General features: G+C 33.7%; 3 protein-coding genes and 1 non-coding gene across 4 annotated transcripts in view; 2 read left to right on the top strand and 2 right to left on the bottom strand.

Moving 5' to 3' along the window:
- Positions 1-3,919, top strand: part of LOC106713475 (cadherin-87A) — a 44,684-nt gene extending 40,765 nt beyond the window's left edge. The window contains exons 30-36 of the mRNA XM_045679526.1: positions 56-168; positions 447-610; positions 922-1,182; positions 1,396-1,582; positions 2,243-2,356; positions 2,847-2,929; positions 3,765-3,919. Coding sequence (XP_045535482.1) covers positions 56-168; positions 447-610; positions 922-1,182; positions 1,396-1,582; positions 2,243-2,356; positions 2,847-2,929; position 3,765 — 923 coding nt within the window. The 3' untranslated portion in view covers positions 3,766-3,919. The remainder of the gene's footprint in view (positions 1-55; positions 169-446; positions 611-921; positions 1,183-1,395; positions 1,583-2,242; positions 2,357-2,846; positions 2,930-3,764) is intronic.
- Positions 3,461-3,544, top strand: Trnal-cag. Its single transcript has one exon. It is a non-coding gene; the product is annotated as a tRNA-Leu (tRNA).
- A 1,122-nt stretch (positions 3,920-5,041) lies between the features above and the next one.
- On the bottom strand, positions 5,042-8,700 carry LOC106707294. Its single transcript, XM_045679425.1, has 5 exons — positions 8,622-8,700; positions 8,201-8,407; positions 7,771-7,911; positions 7,474-7,572; positions 5,042-5,251 (listed from the first exon to the last, which is right to left on the bottom strand). The coding sequence occupies exons 1-5, from the start codon at positions 8,685-8,687 to the stop codon at positions 5,042-5,044; spliced, it is 723 nt and encodes a 240-aa protein (XP_045535381.1). The 5' UTR covers positions 8,688-8,700.
- Positions 8,701-10,516: 1,816 nt separating this feature from the next.
- On the bottom strand, positions 10,517-19,071 carry LOC106713473. The gene is made up of 5 exons (XM_045679406.1): positions 18,929-19,071; positions 16,037-16,276; positions 11,445-11,585; positions 11,178-11,237; positions 10,517-10,842 (listed from the first exon to the last, which is right to left on the bottom strand). Exons 1-5 carry the CDS (start codon positions 19,058-19,060, stop codon positions 10,615-10,617), a joined length of 801 nt encoding a protein of 266 aa, XP_045535362.1. The 5' UTR covers positions 19,061-19,071; the 3' UTR covers positions 10,517-10,614.
- Between the last annotated feature and the right edge of the window lie 2,462 nt (positions 19,072-21,533).

The raw sequence follows: 21,533 nt of genomic DNA, 5'->3' as shown, positions 1-21,533 counted from the left end.
ATGTCCTCGTCTGTAAAATAATTACGTGGTATTTATTTCCTCATCTCGTGTCCAGGAGTTCTGATGACCGCAGCCTTCATGTCTGAGTACAACCAGGACAGGTTCGTGCTGGATGTGATGGCTCAGGAGCTGGCTCCACCACACCGCCGCGCCACTGCCAAGGTCTATGTGAGTACGACTTAATGATTAGCACCGGAGTTTAAATACGTTCTTTTAAAGATCTTGGGATTTCGTATGTGAGTCCTCTTCCCCTTTCCACTCTTTTCTTTTTATAGAGGAGGACGAATAAGAAGGGGAAATATTGTCTTTCCTTGTATTCTGTGGGTAGTGTATGCTTCGCTATTTCAACGAATTCAGGTGTTCGCTTGCTCGTCTGCTACTTGAGGATGACTGACTGACTGACTCTTTTGCCACTTGAGGATGACTTATGAAGTGTTTGTTTCCAGCTGTGGATAATAGAGCGGTCGTCTCTGATCCGGCTGGTAGTGTCGAGGAGTTGTGCAGCGAGTGCAGGCGGAGTGCGGGAGCGGCTGCAGGCTGCGGGCGGGGCGCTGCTGGTGCCGGGCCGAAGACTGCCGCTGGTGCAGGCTGACAGGCTCCATGATGACTGGTGAACTGACACTGATATTTTTCATTAAATAAGTCGATTGATACTAGATGGCGCTGTTTTTAATTTTGAAATGTTTTTTTTTTTAGTTTAGTTTGTAGGACATTAGGAAAAATCTTGAAAGTGTTGTTACAATGTTTCGTTTAAAAATACTGTGATCATCAATACTAGTGTTATTTATTCTGATCTTTCTAATTGCGACATCTTAAATAATTTCTGGTTGCTAAGGAATTATAAGTCTTTTCAAATATCTTGGCAGGTCTAGGCGATGTGCACTCTATCTTAGTTTTAAATTCTCATCTCTCGGTGTGTAGGTGTGAGATCCACTTACACGCGGTAGACCCAGCAACGTACGAGGTGCTACCTGTGGAGCGAGTACTGCAAGCCATCGATGGCAAGTACGACCAGCTGAAGGACGTGTACCAGGAGTTCGGTGTGGAGACGCTGGTGGCCGCCAGCGCGGCCGCACAGCCGGATACCTTCGACCCTGCCCTCGCAGCACTCATAGCTCTCCTCATTGTGCTGTTCACTGGCATTGTCACCTTCGTGGTGGTATGCGCTTGTCTTAAACATTGGTAAGTATTTGCTCATTTGACATGGCACGTCGGGTATAAGAGTATAGTACTGTCCGATGTGCCAACTCAAGGGTACACAATTTTTTAATTTTAAAAATGTACTTTCTGAATATAAACTGTTATGTCTTTGATCTAATCTAGATAGTATTTATAAACTTATCTTAGAAAAGGTCTAATGGTCTTTTACTTCAATATAATGAATATATTCATCAGGGTGATACCTCCGCCGTCGCTGCAGTCCAGCAAAGGTGACAGCTTGGCAAGGCGGAGGATTCTTGAAGAGTTGAGCACTACGGAGAACCCGCTGTGGCTGGAGACCAAGCTGCGGCCCTACGAGGAGCAGGAGCTCACCATGAATGTGTTCGGAGACCAGCCCGAAGCTGCCGCGGAACAGCCGCAGGTGAGATCAGACAACAGACAGACTTTCTCCCTCAGCGATATTGTTAATGATATGAGTAGACTCATTTTCAATTTCATAGTAGGATTTTCACTGTTAAAATCTGATTAATATTATAAATGTGAATGTTTGGATGGATGGATGGATGGATGTTTGAAAGAATCTCCAGAACACCTTAATGGATGTTGCTGAAATTTGGAACAGATGTAGAATATAGTCTGGAAGAACACATAGACTACTAAGTTATTTTAACTATAAAATCTTTTATTGTCTGTCTCTTGAAATCTCAAATCAAAACAAAAATTAGTTACTGAAATGAATCTAAATTTAAAGGTTTTACGAAATCATTAACTGTGAGTTTTAAAGTACAAAATCTCCATCTATATATATAAAAGAAAGTCGTGTTAGTTACACTATTTATATCTCGAGACCGGTCGAACTGATTTAGCTGAAAATTGATGGAGAGGTAGCAAAGAACTAGGAGACGGACATAGGAACTTTTTTATCTTGTGTGCGTTTTTTTTCCGCACGGACGGAGTCGCGGGTAAAAGCTAGTATTTTTATATAGAAATTTTGGTCACAGAAATCATCCAAATTAAACTTTTAACAAAATATCAGTGTTTTATTTAGAAAATAGTGAATAATGAATATATTTTGTTAAAGACTGACAACACATACGCCACTATACAAGGCAGCAGAGCGACAGAACGGTTTGGAGACTACGCTACATTGGGCGGGGACTCGCCCACGCCGCTAGAGGCCGCACTTGGCTTCCAGGTAACATATACAATATGGTTTTTTTTTTTTTCAACATACATATAATTTTACCCTTTTAGAGTATTCTCTGATATGTCTGTTTTAATATAACTTGTAACAAAACGATTTTGATATATGTAGTGTTATTATTTTCGGATTCTTTCTTGGAGTATTTTAAGTAGTCCTTTACCTTTAAATAATTTTCATTAATGTTTGAATGGTTGCGTAATACAATGTCAGAAATGCAATCCACTGAAATCTGTCTATATGATATATAAAAAAAAAATAGTTAGACTATATCTCAAGAACGACTGAACCGATTTTACTGAAAATTGGTGAGGAAGTAGCTGAGAATTAGAAGAAAGACATAGGATACTTACTTTTTATGCCATTTCCTTGAGATGTGACATAAAAAAAGATTTTTTTTTAATTCTAGGTCTATTTAAATAATTTTTCTTGTAATAATTGCTAGTAAGATGATCAATATGTAATAGTTTGATGTATTTTGTAGGGCAGTACATTCAAGCCGCCTTCACCAGACACGCCGGAGCCTCCGCCCCGGCCCTCCGCCCTCGGCCCGCTCTCACTCTCATAGTCAGTACTGATAACTATATACCTCTACTCAAAACCTAATAAGGGTTTATTTTTTTTATAATCAACAGACAATGAAAGCTAAAAACAGTGGTAGACGTCAGCAACAACAACAGTTGCAGGAATTGTCCTCACTCAGTGAAATACCACGACCTCACAGAAGACAGACCTCAAGTTGAAGTAATTCCAACTACAGTCTGATGAGTGTGGTCACTGAGGACTAAATTTAGTCCTCTTTCCTTTCCCACCATTTTCTTATTAAGTAAGGATGGGATGGGGAGGTGGATTTGATGGAGGAGATGCATAGGAAGGTTAAATATTCTCTTTTTGTGCGTCTCCTCCTTCGTCGATTGAGGGTAGACATCTGCAATTGGGAATGTCTATGGGCAGCGGTCGCTTCGCCATTTCGGCGAGTTCATGTGTCCGCTTGCTCGTTTGCTACCTTGTAATATAAAAAAAAATGTTTTTTTTTTAATTTTGTGATAGTAAACAGAATGTTCAATTTAAATTGTTCCTTTCACTAATAAAGACCAAGTCAGGATGGCCGAGCGGTCTAAGGCGCTGCGTTCAGGTCGCAGTCCACTTCTGTGGGCGTGGGTTCGAATCCCACTTCTGACAAATACTTTTTTTTTCATTTAATTTAAGTTTTTTTCTTATATTTTTTTTTAATAAATTTATTAATGTTTTTTCTTTTTTCCTTTGTAATAGTGCGATAATTTTAGCTGTTGTTTTATACTTTTTATAAATAAATAAAAGAAAAAAAATTTGAAATATCTTAAAAAGTTATCTTTCTTTGTATTAAAAAATGTTTTAATGAGTAATGTGTTTTTTTTTCCAGAATCGTCGACGTCACTAACTAGGTGTACAGAAAAATGAACTATAATAATTATGTAAATATAGGTCATAATGCAATGTGCATGTTGACGAAGTATTATTTAACGGACGTCAGATTTTTTAAAGAGATATCAAGTGAAATTTTTAAATTTTAGTTTTTATAAAAAAATCCGTTTATTAATTGCTCCTAGATAAAAAATTGTAACAAATTTAATGTCAATTATTCATAAAAAAAAAACCAACTAAACTTGGAGTTATTTTTCGTGTACACATGTTCAAAAGCGAACTAGTCAATGAATAAAGAAATTTTTTAGAATATACATCGTCAACGTCCACTTTAGTAATTAAGTTAGACCAGTTTGAGTCAGATTTATCTAGATTTAAGACCTAACTTGTGATAAGTAAACACGTGTCAATATAATTATATACCTTTGGTTTCTGAGACTGAAATACCGGTTTAGACAGATATTTTGATCTCAGAAACCAACTTTAACACAAAACTGTATAAAACATATGAGTTTTTACAAATAAGAAAGCATTTTTTACGTAAATTACGTATACAATTTACAGGGTTGTTTCCCGTTGGGCCGTATCCATAGAAACGATCGGTCCAACGGGAAACATCTAATTTATATGATATTTCTACACATTCGTTAAAACAGTCTACAGACATTTTTTTAATAAGTACTTTTTACTGAGAGAAATAAAAAATTTAAATTGTGCCTTAAATTATTATATAAAAAAAAAACTATAAATCAAATGTAGTCTATTTCATTTCATATTTATATAAAGTGCCAAATCTTACCGTAAATTATTTCTATATGCATTTATGATACTTTAATATTTAAAAAAAAAACATTTTTACATTACAAAAAAAAGTCGAAGAATGTATGAAAAGCAACAAATATTATAAAAACAGATTTTTTAATCTTAATAACATAGTGTATGTTGTAAATTGTACAAAAAATTGTATTTTTTTTAGTCAATAAATTGTAAATATATACCTATTTTTTTATATTTACAAAGTATTTAAAACAACGAATTAGTAATATATGAGTTTTACAGAAACAAAGAGTTTTATTTGGAAAATAAATTCAAATTATAAAAAATAACCCTTGTCACAAATTACCAAAAAATACCCTCGACCCAGTTTAAATAAACCCACTATTATGTTAGACATCCCTTTTACTTTTTTTTTTTTTAAAAAACCTAAAGATATTTAATTTTTTCCTCTAATTTTTCTTTTACTAAAACTTTAAAAAAATTCTTATTTACCTTTTTTTATTTATTACTTTCTCTATTCCTATTGTAACATTGTCCTAAAGTCTTCATGACTGTTCTGATGTTCTGTAAATTGTCTGAAAAACTCGACCTCAAACAATCTTCTAGTTCATTAAGGCATTTGTTCATTTGATCCAAAAGATCTGACATTGTGTCTAACTTCAGAAGTATCAGTCTCTCAAATGTGGAATCGTAGTTGTCCCTCCTCATCTGTTAAACATTAGAAAAAAAAAATAGGTAAAAAGCGCTCTCTATTTCGATATCCAGTTTGTCTTAATAAACTGGTATATATCTATTCAAATATGTTGGCGGCTCAAGGTCATGTGTGCGATGCGTAGAGCCCTCCCCTCGCATTCCATGATAGCGACTCGCAAACAGTTAAGAGCCGCCAAAATATCTGAATGCTTTATTAAAATAAATTAATGAATTCAAAATTCAATTGGTACCTATAAATTAATAATCTGCGAAAAGAGGCTTATTTTTAGCCGACTTCAAAAAGAAGGAGGTTATCAATTCGACTTAATTTTTTTTTTTTTTTTTATGTGTGTTACCGCGAATCTCCGCCCCTGGTGGTCCGATTTTGATAAAAATTATTTTAATCGAAAGGAAGTGCTTGCAGGTGGGTCCCATTTTTTTGTTTTTTTTTTTAAATAACTAGAAGACTAGTAGATTTTGAATAAGCTTCAAAATTTGTTGCGAAAATTAGGGACATTTTTGCTTTCAGCGCTTACGTAGGCTAAACTATAAGACCTACATCAAAATGACGTATGGCGAATTGTAGCTCTTTCAATGTGCTAAATAAAAGTCCGCGATAGCATATATCTATCTTTTATAGTTTTCTCACAATAACCATTCTTTTCTTTACGAAACATTAATTAAATTCTTGCCCTATTTCCGACGCTATTATTCAAGTTCAGTATTAACCCTTATGTAAATAAATATGTTCATTATCAAGAGAATTTATTGTAGATTATATTTGCAATTGAAACTATATCATTCTGTCTAATAGTTTAGGAGATATCGTAAGAATAAAATTACGCGGAAACGAAAAATGCTACATCGCGTTACAATGAATAGCACAAATTTGCTTTCTGGGCTTACGTAGGTCAAACTATATGACCTACATTAAAATGATGTATGGAGTAATTATAGATCCTTAAATTTGCTAAATAAAAGTCTCAGGTGGCATATATCTATCATCTTTGGATGTCTCACAAAAACCATGTTATTATGAACAAACTTCGACTAAATTGCACACGAAAAACAGCGTCGTAAGCTTACGGCGCTATTATATTATATTCGATATGAATCCTTATCCAAATAAATATGTTTGATGGCTAGAGTATTAAATGCAGATTACATTAGCCTTTAAACTATGTAATTCTGATCAATAGTTTGGAAGATATTAAATTATTAAAAACTACGCGCATTCGAAAAATGCTACTGCGGCGCACGGCTGGACAAAATTATAAGCACGGTACGATGTATTAGTTCGTTAATTTTCAATTTGTATACCGATTTTGATAATTATTTCATGGTTTAAAGGATAAGTGGTTATCTGGTGTATTCAAAATTAGTTTTTGAATTGAAGTACACACATATTAAATAGGAAGTCCTTTTCTTTATTTGTCTTATTTATGTCCTTATACGTATTAAGGAAATTTGTAATTAAACTTTAAATTCACTAAAAATTGAGAAATAAAACAAACATTTTAAGAAAAAAGAAATAGCCGACTTCAAAACAAAAAAAACTATCTCAAACAAAATGCGCTCAAAAGTAACTTAAAAAAAACAATTTCAAACAAAATGCACTCAAAAGTAACGTAAAAAAACAATTTCAAACAAAATGCACTCAAAAGTAACGTAAAAAAACAATTTCAAACAAAATTCACTCAAAAGTAACATAAAAAAACAATTTCAAACAAAATGCATTCAAAAGTACCATAAAAAACCATCTCAAACAAAATACACTAAAAAGAAACAAAATAATGTCATGAAAACTTCTTTCCTTCTTTCTTCTCTCTTTCAAAAACCCTCTAAACTCTAAAGAAAGTTCTCTTCTTTCTTGTAACATGTCTATATTGTATAATTATTGTTATTTTGGAGTCGGTTTCGGCCTAAGTAGGGACATAAACGTAAGTATGTCTAATACATCTCAAATATAAAATGTCACCTATTTACTTCGGCCGACACCGACTGCGAAATAACAATAATTATACAATATAGACATGTTACAAGAAAGAAGAGAACTTTCTTTAGAGTTTAGAGGGTTTTTGAAAGAGAGAAGAAAGAAGGAAAGAAGTTTTCATGACATTATTTTGTTTCTTTTTAGTGTATTTTGTTTGAGATGGTTTTTTATGGTACTTTTGAATGCATTTTGTTTGAAATTGTTTTTTTATGTTATTATGTAACCTTTCCTTGTTTTTACTTACATATTCAGCCAGACATCGATCAGCACTCTCTTTGTCTCCTGGATTATCAACGTCACATAAGTTTGACAAATATTTGTAACTCTTACGCCATTTCTTTATCTGAAACTTACATTTTTTACTAAAGAATACGTACAGTAGAATACATATTCTATTAAGGAAAAATAGTCCAGGGTGGTAATGAGTAAAATTAGTGGCCAAAGTATTTTCAAATAGTTGTCACAGTGCAAATAAAGTTTCCACGATAATTTTGGGTAAAAAGTATGATTGATTTTAGTGGGCAATAATTGTCCTAGTTACCTCTTTTCCCACTTGGTTAACAGCTTTTGTTCTATCTCTGTCAGCAGAGTTCGCTGCCTTGAGGCATTCCGCTTCTCTTTCGAAGTAGGAGCGCTTGGAATTTCTAATTTCTTTATTATGTAATCTTAAACATTCCTTCCACTAAAATAAAAAGGAATTTTATATATCTTCTTTACATGTGAGACGAAAAATCAGTACCGTGAAGAGTTCAATTTAACTTGTTAGTTCTTTGTAACACAAATAACTGCCGCAGTCAGTTTTCAATGTAGATTTTGTACGAGGTCTCTAAATAAAGAGCCTTCTTTAGTCCTCAATTAAAGAAAGAGGAGTACAAAAATGTTTCAATATGTTGACGTTTTTACTTTACCGTTTGCAAAACATATCCAGTTTTTACAGACTTGAACAAAATTATGTGATAGTTTTAACATACCTTGGTGTTCAAATTGACTTTCTTGAAGTTATGCTCTCTGTGTCGCGTCATTTCGAGTCTGTAGTGTGACGTTATATTGACCTGCTTCATCTGGAACTCCGCCGTCCAGTTCGCTAGCAGAAGCTTGTCGTTCTTGTCTAACTCATGTGACGTGTTGAGGTTCGTCTGACACTGTTGTAACACTCTCTTTACATCATTCGGTGTTAACTAAAAGTTCACAATTATAAGTTGACATTACTCCTTCTTATCACGTATAAATTTTTATTAAAAATCAATTTCTGGCCTCAAAATTAAACTGCATTCAAGGAAACAATATTTTTATAAACAGCTGTCTTTTGTTAAAGCTTCAATTTAACCTTCTTTAATTTATTTCACAACTTAAATTGACTTAATTAGCTAATAAATAAGTACAAAACATTACCTCGCATTGAATTGTAGTAAAGTGTACAGTTAGAAAAAACAGAACACAACGCAAATGTGCGATCATTGTTGTTCAACTGGTTTACTAATCTGTTCTAAGTTATCTTGTAAGTGTAAAACTATGTTCTAGGAGTCAAGAACAAGTACAGTCAACAAAAATAAATTAACAAAATCATCTCCGGTTATATTTGATATCCTTAATCGCGTATAGTATTTAGAACAGCGATATTCTATATATGTTAAGACGAGAATTTTTTTTTTTCCAACAATATATTAACGTAACAAAATAGAAAACAAAACAGTAACACTCTTTCATATATGCCAAACATACTTACAGTGGATCTACCACTGTAAGTACAATATTTGTTGGGTGCACATATTGGTCGGGTCGACCGGTGCAATACCACGACCACACAGAAGACAGGCGTAAAGTGGTACCAATCCCTGTTGCGTCTGATGTGTGGTGTCGGAGGCCTAATGTTAGTCCACGTTTACTTCCCACCTTTCTCATAAGAAATGGGAAGGGGAAGTGGATTTGACGGAGGAGGGGACGCACAGGAAGAGGATTTGTCCTCTTTCTATGCATCCCCTCCTCTGTCGATTAAAGGTAGACATCGCATCTACAATTGCGAATGTCTTTGGGCAGCGGTCGCTTCTCTATGTAGGCAGATTCAAGTGCCCCCTTGCACGTTTGCCACCCTATGATATAAAAAAAACCTGTAGATGATCGATTTTGTATCTTTAAATCTTTTTCAAGCTATGACATGAAATTATTTAATCCGAATTTTGAATTACGTCATTTTCTTTCTCTATTTTACGTTGCGTTTTGTTTGTCTGACCGTACTGTAAATCACGATAACCCCAAGTAGATACCGGCTTCGACATCGATTATTATGCACTCTGTACGCATACATTACGTTCAAGATCACACGTTTTAATACAAATACAACAGTATACAGTGCTTACATAGACTTATGTTTTTATACGTATACCAACCAATACGTATACCAACGCCTATCGAGATTGTCAGACTCAACGTGATTAAAGGAGCTCACTTTGTGTAAATTTAGTATGACAAATTTGTATTAAAGAAATTCCATAATGATCAAATAACAACAGTGTGGCGAGGAGGAAAGAGAGAAAGATTAGTATACATCTAAAAGTTCTATGATTATTGTAATTTAACTGTGTTTAATCTTATCTAGCGATCGCCCGCGACTTTGGCAGCGCAGAAAAAATGTAGTCTATAATATCCCCCCCCCCCCCCCCATATGCATCAGCTTCCTACTCGCTAAAGCCACGACACAATCGAACCAGCCGTTTTGGAGATTATCCGAACTTAATGCGGATTTGCGGACAGACAGACTGACATAAATAAGTTATTAGACAAAGCAAATCATCATATTCTCGAATTGTCTTTTTTTTTCAAACTAAAATAATTTCGACAATACATTTTTAATAATATAATATAATTTTAATCAACTAAAATAAAACAATCGATAAGAAACATTTATTACAAAAATACATTTATAATACTTTAAAACAATTTTTATCTTGTACTCAACATTATCAAATTGTACTTTCAAAATTTCAACTTAAAACTAATATTAATTAATAAAATAATTTAATCTGATGACTATCACAGAGCGACTAAATTATTTACGAATTCGCTTATTCTAGAGAAGAAAACAAGAAGGTAAAATCCCCTGTTATTGGCCACCAAACCCTGCTGTATTTAGTTACAATTTTAAAACAGTTTATCGAATTAAAGGTTATAAGCTTATAAGTTAATAATTTACAACAACGTATAATACACAAAATAACAGAGCAACAATTAAAAAATTATCCAAAACTCAAACAAACATCAAACCAATTAAATTCAACTGTTTTTTACGCAATTTTCAGATATTTTTGTTTTAGAGTAAAATGGCTTCGTCATCAAAGCGTTCGTATTGGAAAAAACTATTTAATAAATTAAAATTAGATCAATTAATCTAAATATCTCCGTCCTTGTTCTGAGTTCCTCCATTCTTCGTACATTCGGCCAGCTCAGTGACCGCGGCGTCGGCTCTAGCGGTTGCCTGCCGTTGTATGTGGTTATGTCTGCGTCGCCCGTGCAATACCAGGTCACGGTAGGAACGGCGCGAGTGCAGAATGTCGTCGCGCACGCGGTTTATCTCCTCCAACGCTAGGCGGCGCCACCGTGTCACTTTTGGCATCGTCTAGAAACAGAATGGTTTTTTTTTACCTATAGTTTTCAAATATGTAGTAGATTTTATACATTTAGATTTGAATCTTACTAATATTATAAATGCAAATGTTTAAATGGATGGATGTTTGAAGGTATCTCCAGAACGGCTCAATGGATCTCGATAAAATTTGACATACATGTAAAACATAATCTGGAAGAACACATAGGCTACTTAATAAGTTTCTTTAATTCCGCGCGGACGGAGTCGCGGGAGACACCTAGTAAAGAATGATACAGGAAGATTTGAAGATTTAAAAAAAAAAAACGATCTTCGTAATTTGAAATTATAATTACATAATTACTTACTTCACAAGGTATGCCACAGCCTTGGACAATATTCGCGCATTTCTTTATGTAGTCCTCACTCTGAAAAATAGTAAAAAAAAACGATTATAACCAAAATTACCAAAAACATTAAACTCATAGAAATAGCATATTTATTATTAAGGAATATAGTGCAGAAAATCCACGGTAGTTTTTTTGTATTTTTTTTACGTAAAAAATGTGAAATTAACACTCAATTTTCTTTTCTAAAACTGCAACTTCAACAGCCTTCAATGTAAACCACTGTACCTTATTAAGATGCATCCTGAGCACGATCATGTGAGCGAGCAGGAACTTGTGGTGGTTCTCCGCGTTGAAGCTGGCGGCGCGGTGTGCGTCGAATTCGATCTTGCGCAGACGACCGTCAAATTGAACCCGACATGATGACGGCTGAAAATACAAACATTTTAATAAATGAAGCTATAAAAAAAAAAACAAAAAAAGCAGTTTTATTTAACCAAAAAACAGTCCTGACTTTGTTTCTTTGACTAGGTTTTACGCTGATGTAATAATACTATGATATTTAAAGGACAAATATAAATCAAACGACATTTCAGTCGTCACAATTGGTTTAGTAGTTTAGGCTGCAGAAGGTGACATATGAACTTACATACGTACAAACCTAAATTACATAAAAACATACCAACCCTAAGTCATTCAAGTAAAATCATAAAGGCTAATAAATACCGGAGTATTTTGATAATTTAGGCATTCCTAAGGTTTTGATATATTTATTCTGAGTTCAGCAGTAACTGTCAAACATGTTATACATACTGGCCATCAAAACTGGTAGCTCCATTTTAGCTCTGTCGCATCGTAAACTGAGAAAACCATAAACAATCGACTAACAACTGAAAACTATTTCGTTTCTCTTGAACTATTTTTATTATCTGTTGAAAGTAAACGCAACAGTGCAATAATGCAAAGGTCACTATTTGAAGTTCTTTTTTTAATTTCAGAACGCAAACAATTCTTAAACAATTATCCTTGGACAAGATGTTTAACTTATAAAAGACTATGAACAATAAAATGCATACATCGTATTAAATAACCTTACATTATTATGTATTATGCATTACTTCATGACACAATTACCGGCGACCTTGTCAATATAGACGTTTCATTTTTTAGTTTGTTTACACGTGACTGACTTATTATAGTCCATGTCGCGTCTCATCTGTCAGTTTTCCCGCGCTTTAACATTACTAACTGTAGGTTTTTGATACCAAAATCTCTGTATAAATATCGTCATCCCTATCATTATCTTTGGAACAATAGAGACAACAATTTGGTTTAAACGGAAATTTTGGTCTTAGAAAACTATGTTAAATAATTTTAATCGCAATATGGATTTTTTTTTGTACATTTTGTCCTTAGCAATGAGTAATTAGTTCGAATTAGTCATCATTATAAGGTTGCAGACATTTGGCATGCTGCAATTTAGGCAAGTCGCCACACTAGTGGATCATTGCGTTTATTCTACGATATGATTAACTTTGCCAACGTAATGATAAACCCCGTAGTATTAAGCCTAATGAAAAATATATCCTTTTTGCCTAACGGAGGTCCAATTTTAGTCCTTTTTCCTTTTCCGTCCTTCTCTTATAAGGAGATTATGGGAAGGGGAAGTGGATTTGACGGAGGGAACACATAGGAAAAGGAAATATTTTCTTTATGTGCGTCCCCTCCTCCTTCGATTAGAGGTAAGCAACGCATCTGAAATTGCGGATGTCTATGAGCAGCGGTCGCCTCACATAGACATCACTAAAAAAATGTTTTTGTACAAGTATTTCGGCAGTGTAAACACTCGGAAATCATACGCCAAATGTGTCACAACTAATAATAGAGTGCAATATAATGGCAGAATATAAATAGTTTGTTGCAATACAAATAGCGATAATTCGGACTAGTGACAGAATTACGCGCGGCCTTGTTACATCAAAGACGAAGCATCTTATGTTACCATGGTGACCACGCTTTCATTGAGCTTGCGGGATAGTGACATCAAAAAATGGCGTAGTAGTTTATTTAGATATCAACTTGACCTTTCCCTGAAGGTCCAAAGAGTTGCAAATGAATCTTTTTAATCTTTTGACCTTTCATTGAAAATATTAAGTAAGAAATTGGCAAGCTAGTTACTATTTCATTCTAGTTTATATTTGTGACTTAATATATAATTATATTCGTGTAATTTTAAACTACTAGATGTCGCCGCGACTCCGTCCATGTGGGATTTAAAAAAAAAACTTAGTAGCCTATGTGTTCTTTCATACTATGTTTTACATCTGTACCCAATTTCATTTAGATCCGTTGAGCCGTTCTGAAGATACCTTCAAACAAACATCCATCCATCTAACCATGTGATTGTAGTTAACATGTGACTTCAACGTATAAAAGATAATAAACATCATTTAAATGTAATCAACCTTTATGCCGTTTATGTCCGGAATACGTCGATAATTCTCGTCATTTCATTGACTGAATGAGTGAATGACTGCACATCGATCTGACTAGACCTTGCCATTCAACCTATTGTAAACAAATGCTATAAAATCAAGCAAACTATATTGCGACATTGAATTTATTAAAACAATATTAGTTTTAAGTCTTAATAAATTAAAATAATTAATTTAATTCAATTCAGAGCGTCGGTGGCTCAGGGGTTAAGCACTTGACTTGCAATCTGCAGGTCCTGGGTTCGAATCCCGCCATGTACCAATGTGTTTTTCGATTTTCGATTTACATATGTACATTTATCCGACGTTCTTACGGTGAAGAAAAACATCGTGATGCAACCTGCACATATCTGAGAATAAATTCAATGATATGTGTGAAGTCAACCAACCCGCACTTGGCCAGCGTGGTTGACTATGGCCTAGTCACCCCTAACTTGGGGTAGGCTCCGAGCCCCTCGGTGGGGACGTATAGTGAGCTGATGATGATGATGATGATGAATTTAAGATCGGTCTATAAAATGTTTATCGTACAATTGTACATTTAATGTTAACTAAACTTTATTGAACATTTGGAATGCCTATTTGAAATGAACATGGCGATTAAATTGACACGAATGTTAGTTAATTAACTTTAAGAAACCAGAGATTTGTTTAAATAATTAATTTAATTAACAATAACACGATAATGACACTTTTTAAACTAGACAATCTTTTTTTAATATAAATTTTAAGATGACAAACGAGCAAGTGGCCACCTGAATTCGCCGAAATAGCGAAGCGATCTGTACCCATAGTCATCCGCAATTGCAGATACGTTGCCTACATTTAATCTAAAACAAACTCGTTAAAAACGTTAAATAAACGATAACTTTCGATTAAGTATCTCTTATTTAACTTTGCATCAAGTGCTATAACTTTATTCCAAACAATTTTAGTGTCTAAACTGGTATATCTAGATAGACTTTGTCTGCAGTTCAAACGAGAATACAAGAAAAATCTAATAGTAATCCGCACTGATCTCCTGCCAAATCCACTACGTCACTGTGATGACCTTACATTAAAATTATGTACGATATAATCAAAATAACGAACAGATTGACGGACAGACGTCTAACTAATAATATAATTTTACGATAAGAAGGATATGTATAAAAACAAAACGTATAATTTTTTTGAGAATTTACCCGTATTTTATTTCGTGCAATTTTTTTTTTATTATAGTAACCATAAAGAAGACAAAGAATCCCTTATTCTTTGTCTTCTTTTCCCAGACTGTAGTTAATTAAAGAAAACAAATATTAATAAAACAAGGGAATTCATATTAAGTCAAAACAACAACGTAACAATACTAAAAGAACGCATTAAAAATTATGATTAAATTTAAATTAAAACGTTAAAGTATATTTTTTAATGGAAAATATCAAAACAAATTTACCTAGTTTTCCAGCGAAATAATCTTCTTCTCTTATATAAAATTGTCGATGAAAAAAACAGTTAAAAAATATATTAATACAAGTGTATCGACAGTGAAATTTCACAGTAAGAGATTGTGATAACGAATTGAATGTTCTACTCGACTGTACGACATATTTAGTAATGATTAGAATTATTTATTTCTTCGCGACTGTACCTACTGGGCCTAGGGTCGGTTGTTTCGTATCTCTCGTCGGCTAAGCTAAGATTAACCTTGTATTAAAATTTACGTAAACAGGCGTATTCTACCTGCCCGATGGAATGTTAGGTCGATGTTCCCATTTCACTTCAAGGTCATGTCATAAAAAACATTTTTCAGACGTTTTATAACACTTTTTTATGTCATACATTTCTCTTTAATCACGTGTAATTGTGTACATTCGCAGTTCGACTGATGAGTTGAGAAAAATCTCAAAAAACTTCGCCATAATGCTGATTGGGTTTGTAGTAAAACGTAATAAGTTTCGTTTGTTAGTGTTTTAATGTTATGAATAAATGTGAGGTATGTACGTCGCTATTACAACGAAAATAATTAACACTGGTCGTATCTACATAGAACTTTATACTATTTCGATCTTATCAATATCACGGAAGTATGATGATATATACAGGTGGTTCAACAAACAGATGTTATCGTACACGAGAGGAATCCAGATGAATGTTTTGCTGTGCTTATCTAATGCACTATGAGTATACAGAAATTCTAGATGCCCTACTTCCTTTATCTAGACCAGAGAGTGCAGGGTATCGTATGCAAACATAACACTTTAAATGCCAAAGATCACTAATTTGGTGATACAAATTTAACATACATTGTTACATAAAATACTTTACTGAGTTAGGTCAAAAGATTTAAGACTGAATGCAGTAAATTTAGTTATATAAAAGGTTAGTTTCAATAACCTAACATACCGCATTATCCAGTAAACTTCGATCCATTGAATTTTTCGTATCAGAGTTCAGCATGGATATATTCTTTAAGAATATCTTCAGATCTCCCCCCGACCTGGAGGCATATTCACTGAAGAGCAACAGCGCATCATCGCTGGCAGACTTCAGTTCCTTCACCAGCTCCTTGGTGTATCTCTTCTCTATCTCACCCAACTCCTCGGAATCTGGGGCCATGTCAACGTAGATCCTCGCGTCCGCCACCTGATAAAAAGTTTTCAAGTTAAAATTTTAAAAGTAATACACTATTTACTACAACAATCAATTTTAATTAAGTCTACTAAAGGAGCCCTTAGTAGTAGAATTGAAAATGAATTGATTGTAAATGGCTGTTCGAAAAACCATTAAAAGTCTGTATGAAAATAATTTGATTAAAAAAAAAAAAGAATAACTCTTTTCAGACTCTTCAATAATAATCTTAAATAGTAGTATAATTAACAAGGTTATTCTGACGTAACAGTTACGTTGATGTTATCAACGTATTGCATACTCAAGACGATTGAACAAATAAATTCCGCATATTCCTGCATTAAGCATAAATTCCTATAATTTCAAATGACATTATTTAATTACTTGTAATTGAACCGCCCAACCTCGCCCTACCCTAACACCAGCCCTATCTATGAAAGACCAAAAGGAAAATTTAATAAATCGATTCAGTTGGATTACTGTCACATCGAGTCTTGATGTTAATTTTTTGTAATTTGTGAATAAAAGATGTAGATAATTTCATTTTAGTTAAATCCCGTGTTTTACATTTGAACTGAAATTCACATTGATCTGTGCTCACGAAGAATGCAAATTAATAACTATTTAATTTATATTGTATATACTATTAATAATGTTTTGTTTACGTATATTTAATTTATACTTTCCGACTTATAACCTTGATATTATTAGCATATATTTATCAAAATATAAATTGCGAATCACTAAATTATTATATTATAATTATAACTCAACTTAAAACTTTATTAATTTTATTCGATTTCTATTAAGTAATATATTGTTTTTTTTTTTTATTGAAATTAGCATCTACTATCCGGTTCACAACAGCTAAGTACTTTAACCACTGTGCCATGAGGTTGTTAAAGATAATTGTATACTAGCTATAATCATTATAATAAGCTCTTAAAGTGGTAATCTTATTGAGTTCTATCGACCATTATCAAAGCAACCTTGCTCTTCTCCTTTGACAATATGCAAGGACGTCACATAACTGCATCGGATGCACTTGTGTTGATGACGATACCTTTTTGGTACAGTGCAGAGGATAAGGCATATGGTACAATTGTAATAATAAAGTCCAACGTGCACTGGTGGCTGCGTATGATGCACTTTTGTTAGTGACGGTACAATGACGATTAAAAGAATTAATGCACTTGTGTTCACGAAAGTTCTAAAGCACATCACTGATTATTGCACTTGTGTTGGTGACATTACCAAAGTACACGAATGGTTAAAAAATATTCATTTCTGGTGTAACTAATTTGGTACAAACTTGTAAATAGTTTTATAGAAGAAAAATTTTATTTCCTAAAAAGAAAACGAATATATATTTAAAAAAAAATAGAAATAGGCAGAAAATAAGATAAACCTAAAACAGAATCTCTATGGGAAGATATTTTATTACGAGTTCCCTAATTGTTTTCGACGGATACAATTTCACTTAGTAGATAAAAAATATTCAACACCTTCATTCTAAACCCATCCTTATTTCTAATTAATTAGAGTTCAATTCGTGTTAAAAGTGTATTAGGAACCTAAACTAGTAGTAATGAAATCCAAACAAGACTTTTATCACAAACTAACATGCTCTTGATCTAAATAACTCAGTATTTATTTAACAGAAGGGCTTCTGCAGTACATTACAAATTGATACGACCTGTCTTATACACAAAATTGTAACAAATACCACACTCGATAACACGGTTGTGAGTTCGAATCCCGAGTTTACTTGGATTGTTCTCAAGATATTTAAGTAAGAAAAAATATGCTCGCATAGTATATTGTACACATAATTATCTTGTAAAGATTAATTCAAGCTGTATTTGTTTATAACGTATTATTTCGTATTAGAAAAATAAATAAGAAGGTTCGTCTGATCATATCTCTGAAATTTTCCCACTTAATAAGTTACAGGTACAATGTACTACGATAGAGGCTCTACTAAAAGGGACCTAACACTTGTTTGTCATTTGTGCAGCGGTGGGCTATCGTGTGTTAAACACGTTTATGAAAACGGAAGTCGTTTTATAAATGTAGAAAATTTTAGTACTTCCCTTGTGACATCATATTTTATGGAACTTCGTCATTTTATTACAGCGGTATTTACAAGCCGATAATTTATAATGAAAATATTTTATAGCAATCTAGATTGGACGATTTAATGCTAGTGTTGAAACTTTGCAGATAATTTTGAATATTTTCTAAACGGTACTAAACGTAACTTTTAAAATGAACTGAAAAGCTTGTAGACTTACCGTTGGTTTCTAAGACCAAAATTCTCTTTTAAAATATTGTTATCTCTGATTTTTTAAATATAAGGACAGGGTTGACGATATAATATAGAGATTTTAGTCTCAGAAACCAACGGTTAGTTGATAATGAAATTCATTAAAATTGAATAAATTAATCTAAAAGATATTCTCAGTCCATAGTTTTAAATTCAACGTGTCTTAAGCATAGAAAGCTTTCCCAATTAAATTCCTAATTAAATTTAATTAATAGATGCATACTCCATTTACAATTTTCTTAGCCATAACACTTGAAAGTAATTTTAGTTTTTCATTTTCCTCAAGATTATTTTCATAAAACATAGATCGTTCACTTTTTACAGCCTTCAGCAAAACTTACCTTAGCTCTGGCGGTGACAGTGCCGGTTAGTGCGACGAGCGCGAGCATCCGCGCGACGAACATGCTCGCGAACATCTTGCGGCGTACCGCGCACCACGCGCGCTTTCTGCACACTGCGACTGCGACGGTCATCGCTGTCGGCACATCTGATGTGCGGTGTACTGGCGCGCTCGAAAGTGTTGATAATTTTGCTTACAATATATTATGATAATGATATATGTACTGTCACACACAAAAGTGTTTTCTAATTTTCTTATTTCTTCAATGTAAAATGCCCATTAACTGTACTAAAACCATAACATTTGTGTATGGGATAGCTGACTCCTAATATCCTTACAAGTTTTTACTAGAAGTTAATTTTATAATAGTTTGCCATATGACCGCTCTTGTTCCACTAAATATAGTTTCAGTACTTCCTAGGTGCAGTTGTTATAGACAACATCTGTTTCTGCCCTCTGCTGCATCTTACTGCTATGAAGTTGGTGATAAATAAAGCAAATAAATATATATTGATTAAAATCAATTTTAAAATATAAAGAAAACAAATTTGTTCGTGATAATTTTTTTTCGCATAATTACTTACCAAAATCTTTCTAATCGAAAAAAAATACACAATCTGTTGCATGTAAATTCAGGGTTAACATAGAAAACTGTGGACTTGTCGAATTTTAAATTATTAATAATGATACCAACGATATTAAAATTTGTATAAACGGCAACCAACGGTTCATTACTACTCGTATAATTTATGTACCTACTTATGTCATGTATGTATTTAAACTCGTATTTAGCCTTGGTCTTGATCTTGAATATAATATTTTAGTCAAACTACAAGCAGATGATTAAAATTAGCTCCAACAACTGCGTCTGCTTTATGTAATACCAACGTTACATCTCACGTGCAACACCTAGTGACGCAGCTATTGTAAATGCATTAAATATATGCTACCACATAAGCTACGGACTTAATTAAAAAAAAATAGTTTTAACCTGCGCACGTATAGGCTTTTCGTGTACACATTCGATGACTCGATCAAGGTTAAATAAGAGAAGCAGGAAACGGCCGTTAATGGAAAAAAATAATTAGAGATACAAGTCCAGCACTGCATGTTCAATGTCTACATCATCATCTAAATAAATGAAATGCTTCTGGGCGGTTAGGCTTATTATTTATTAAAATGGGCTATGCATTATTTGCAATAAACATTGCACCCGATAAATGACAGAAGGACATTGCTTTCAGATCAACATTGTTAACTAACCCCAGAATTAAAAACTCCAAATTATTATTATTTTTTTTATAATACCAAATCCGTGGTTTAAGTAGTCGTAGTGTATTATTAATAAGAATGAGTGCATCGGCTAACAACAAACAAGCGGCTTGTTTGTTGTTGGCTGATAATATCTGCGGGGAGCGTGTCGGCATTCAGCGACGTGTGTCAACACTGCTTGGCACGAAAACACCGGGGAGTCACGGACCAACTTGCGTCGGTAACACTATAATGTAAACAAAAAACTCTCGCTCACTCTTACTCATTCACGAGTTCAAAACTAACTATAGACATTTCACTGGTATGTAAATAGTATTACAATGTAACAATTATTTAGGAATATGAATGGCTACAGAAAGCCTTAGTTCGTAACTATAATCCGAATTTAAGTGTAACTCAGAGTCGTTAAATGGTCACTCAGGAAGTTTCTCAGTGTAGATTTGATATGCGTCTGTTTGGGTAACAATTTCACGATTCTGAATTCGGTAGTCAGACAACTATTAAGGAAACAAAAGACAGAAAAACAATCTATGAAATTATTCGATTGAAACTACGATTTGGCAGCAGCAATTTCGGACAAGAAAAAAATAAAATTGTCCAATAAAATGTATGATCTTACTTCGCTCTTTACAAGTGAGTTTCATCTAGCGTTGCCAGGCTTCCGGATAAAGTCGGACATAGGTTTTTGATTGCGTGTCCGGTCAAAATAAACGGTGTCCGGGTTGTAGGGCTTTTGTTAGGCTATTTACATTTCTCAAATGAGAGTGGCCGAGCGCCGGCGACGAGTCGACGGACGGTCGTGTCCGGCCTTCCTACACAAATGGCCAAACTGGCTGGTATGTCCGGCTATTAGGTTTAGCGAACTGGCAACCCTAGTTGCATCTCCTTAAGTTTTATACAACCCGGAGAACTTGAGGAATCTTCTTTTAGTTCTACAGGCCTTTGTCACCCTGTCTTAGTTAAGCAATTTTTACTTCGTCAGTCGTAATCTTTAAGCCAACAAAATAAGACTTATTCGAGTAATTTAAACACTTTCAACAGTGTTAAAATATACTACTTTTTAAATAAAACCAAGCCTACCTCAATGCTGCCTTACTTAATTGTGACTAATATAATATGTCCTTACTCGACATGTCTCGATGTAAATGTCTCTATGTATGACATTCGTATGACAAACAATTGAACAAATATACACCGTAACTTATTGCAAGGATGTTTCAGAAAGTTTAAGTACTTTTTATTCGAGAATATACTTTAACACACAGTGATAAGGTTTGTTTTATCTTTCTTTAGTTAATTTTCATCGTGTATTTCTATGAAACGATGTTCAATGG

Source organism: Papilio machaon, chromosome 9 (genome assembly GCF_912999745.1).
Source record: "Papilio machaon chromosome 9, ilPapMach1.1, whole genome shotgun sequence".
NCBI lineage: Eukaryota > Metazoa > Arthropoda > Insecta > Lepidoptera > Papilionidae > Papilio > Papilio machaon.
The sequence above is the reverse complement of the archived record's forward strand: the minus strand, read 5'-3'. Positions and strand labels throughout refer to the sequence as shown.